This window comes from Pyrgilauda ruficollis, unplaced genomic scaffold (genome assembly GCF_017590135.1).
Source record: "Pyrgilauda ruficollis isolate IOZ18807 unplaced genomic scaffold, ASM1759013v1 scaffold1104, whole genome shotgun sequence".
Classification (NCBI taxonomy): Eukaryota; Metazoa; Chordata; class Aves; order Passeriformes; family Passeridae; genus Pyrgilauda; species Pyrgilauda ruficollis.
The window spans coordinates 243-1,870 of NW_024509256.1; the positions used below are offsets into that span (position 1 = coordinate 243).

General features: G+C 66.1%; 1 protein-coding gene across 1 annotated transcript in view; it reads right to left on the reverse strand.

Moving 5' to 3' along the window:
- Nucleotides 1–213: 213 nt before the first annotated feature.
- Nucleotides 214–1,628, reverse strand: part of LOC121358788 (neutral alpha-glucosidase AB-like) — a gene marked incomplete at its 3' end in the record, with an annotated part of 4,657 nt that continues 3,242 nt past the window's right edge. The window contains exons 7-10 of the mRNA XM_041477247.1: nucleotides 1,452–1,536; nucleotides 1,258–1,342; nucleotides 1,077–1,173; nucleotides 214–394 (exon numbers count right to left, since the gene is read on the reverse strand). Of these exons, the coding sequence (XP_041333181.1) occupies nucleotides 214–394; nucleotides 1,077–1,173; nucleotides 1,258–1,342; nucleotides 1,452–1,536 (448 nt within the window). The remainder of the gene's footprint in view (nucleotides 395–1,076; nucleotides 1,174–1,257; nucleotides 1,343–1,451; nucleotides 1,537–1,628) is intronic.

Sequence of the window (1,628 nt, forward strand, 5' to 3'; positions counted from 1 at the left end):
AATTCCTGGCCATGTTGGAGCCGATGTCCACCCAAGACCCTCCAAACATCCCCCAAATCCCCCAAAACTTCCCCCAAACCTCCCCCAAACCTCCCCCAGACACCCCTGCCGGACCTTCCCAGCCGTGTTGGAGCTGATGTCCACCCAGGATCCCCCAAACCGACCCAGGAGCCCCAAAACCTCCCCCAAACCCCCCCAGACCCCCTGCCGGACCTTGCCGGCCGTGTTGGAGCCGATGTCCACCCAGGTCTCGGCGGCGTTGAGCCAGAAGAGGCCGAGGCTGAGGCGGGGCCGGTGGGCGAGCAGCAGCGGCACGGAGCCGTACAGAGCCATGGGCGTGAACACCTCGTACTGGAACACGTCCAGGTTGTACAGGCGGTACGGGTCACCCCCCCTGGGGACATGGGGACACTCAGGGACAGTGCCAGGGGGACAGGGATGGCTCCCCAGGGGTGTACAGGCAGCACAGGCACCCCCCATGGGGACACTCAGGGACAGTGTCAGGGGGTCAGGGACAGCCCCCCAGGGGTGTACAGGTGGTACAGTCAACCCCCGTGGGGACATGGGGACACTCAGGGATACTGACAGGGGACAGGGACAGCCCTCCAAGGGTGTACAACTGGTACGGGTCACCCCCCTGGGGACATGGGGACAGTCAGGGACACTGCCAGGGGACAGGACATCACCCCAGGGGTGTACAACTGGTATGGCTCACCCTCCCTGGGGACATCAGGGACACAGGGACAGGCTCAAGGACACCCCCATGGGATCAGGGACACCCCCAGAACGTCACTGTCACCCCATGAAGCCACCCCCACACAGCATCGCTGTCACTGTCACTGCTGTCACTGTCACCCTCATCCCACAGCGTTCCTGTCCTCCCACGGTGACACCGCCCCCTCAGTGCCACCATCACCCCTCATCCTGCTCCTGTACCCCCACATCCCTGCGTCCCTGCATGTGTCAGTGTCACCCCAAGGTCCCCGTGGTGTCCCCAGAGTGTCCCCGTGGTGTCCCCAGTGTCCCCAGTGTCCCCAGAGTGTCCCCAGAGTGTCCCCAGTGTCCCCGTGGCTCACTCGGTGGGCCGCAGCCGCAGGCTGTCGGCGTGCTCGGGGATGCCGTACACGTGCTCAAATCCAGGCAGGGAGAAATCCAACCCCACCGAGGTGGGTCCTGTGGGGAGCAAAGTGGGGGGGGGTCACAGGGGTCCCCCCGTGTCCCCCCCCAGTGTCCCCAAGTGTCCCCAGCTGTCCCCACCGTAGGGTTTGCTGTCCGTGTGTGTCTTGAATGTCTCCTCCCACGTCCCCGGCTCCTCCTCGGGCTCTGCCGGGGGCTCCGCGGGCTGGGGGGGACACAAATCCACTCAGGAATGGGGGGACCCCTCCCCAAAAAAAGGTGGGGGGGTTTAATTTGGGGTGTCCCATCCCAGTGTCCCCCCCTGTCCTCGTCACCTTCTCGCTCTGGGTGCTGCCAGCGCCGTCCTCGGGCCCCTCCTGCGCCGCCCCCTCCTCGCCCGGGGGGTCCTTGGGGGGGTCCCTGTGGGAATTTGGGGTCCTGGGGTGCCCCAAAAGGGGGGGGGGGGGGGGGGGGGCCACAGGGAAAAGGAGCACCCCCAGGCCCCCGAATTT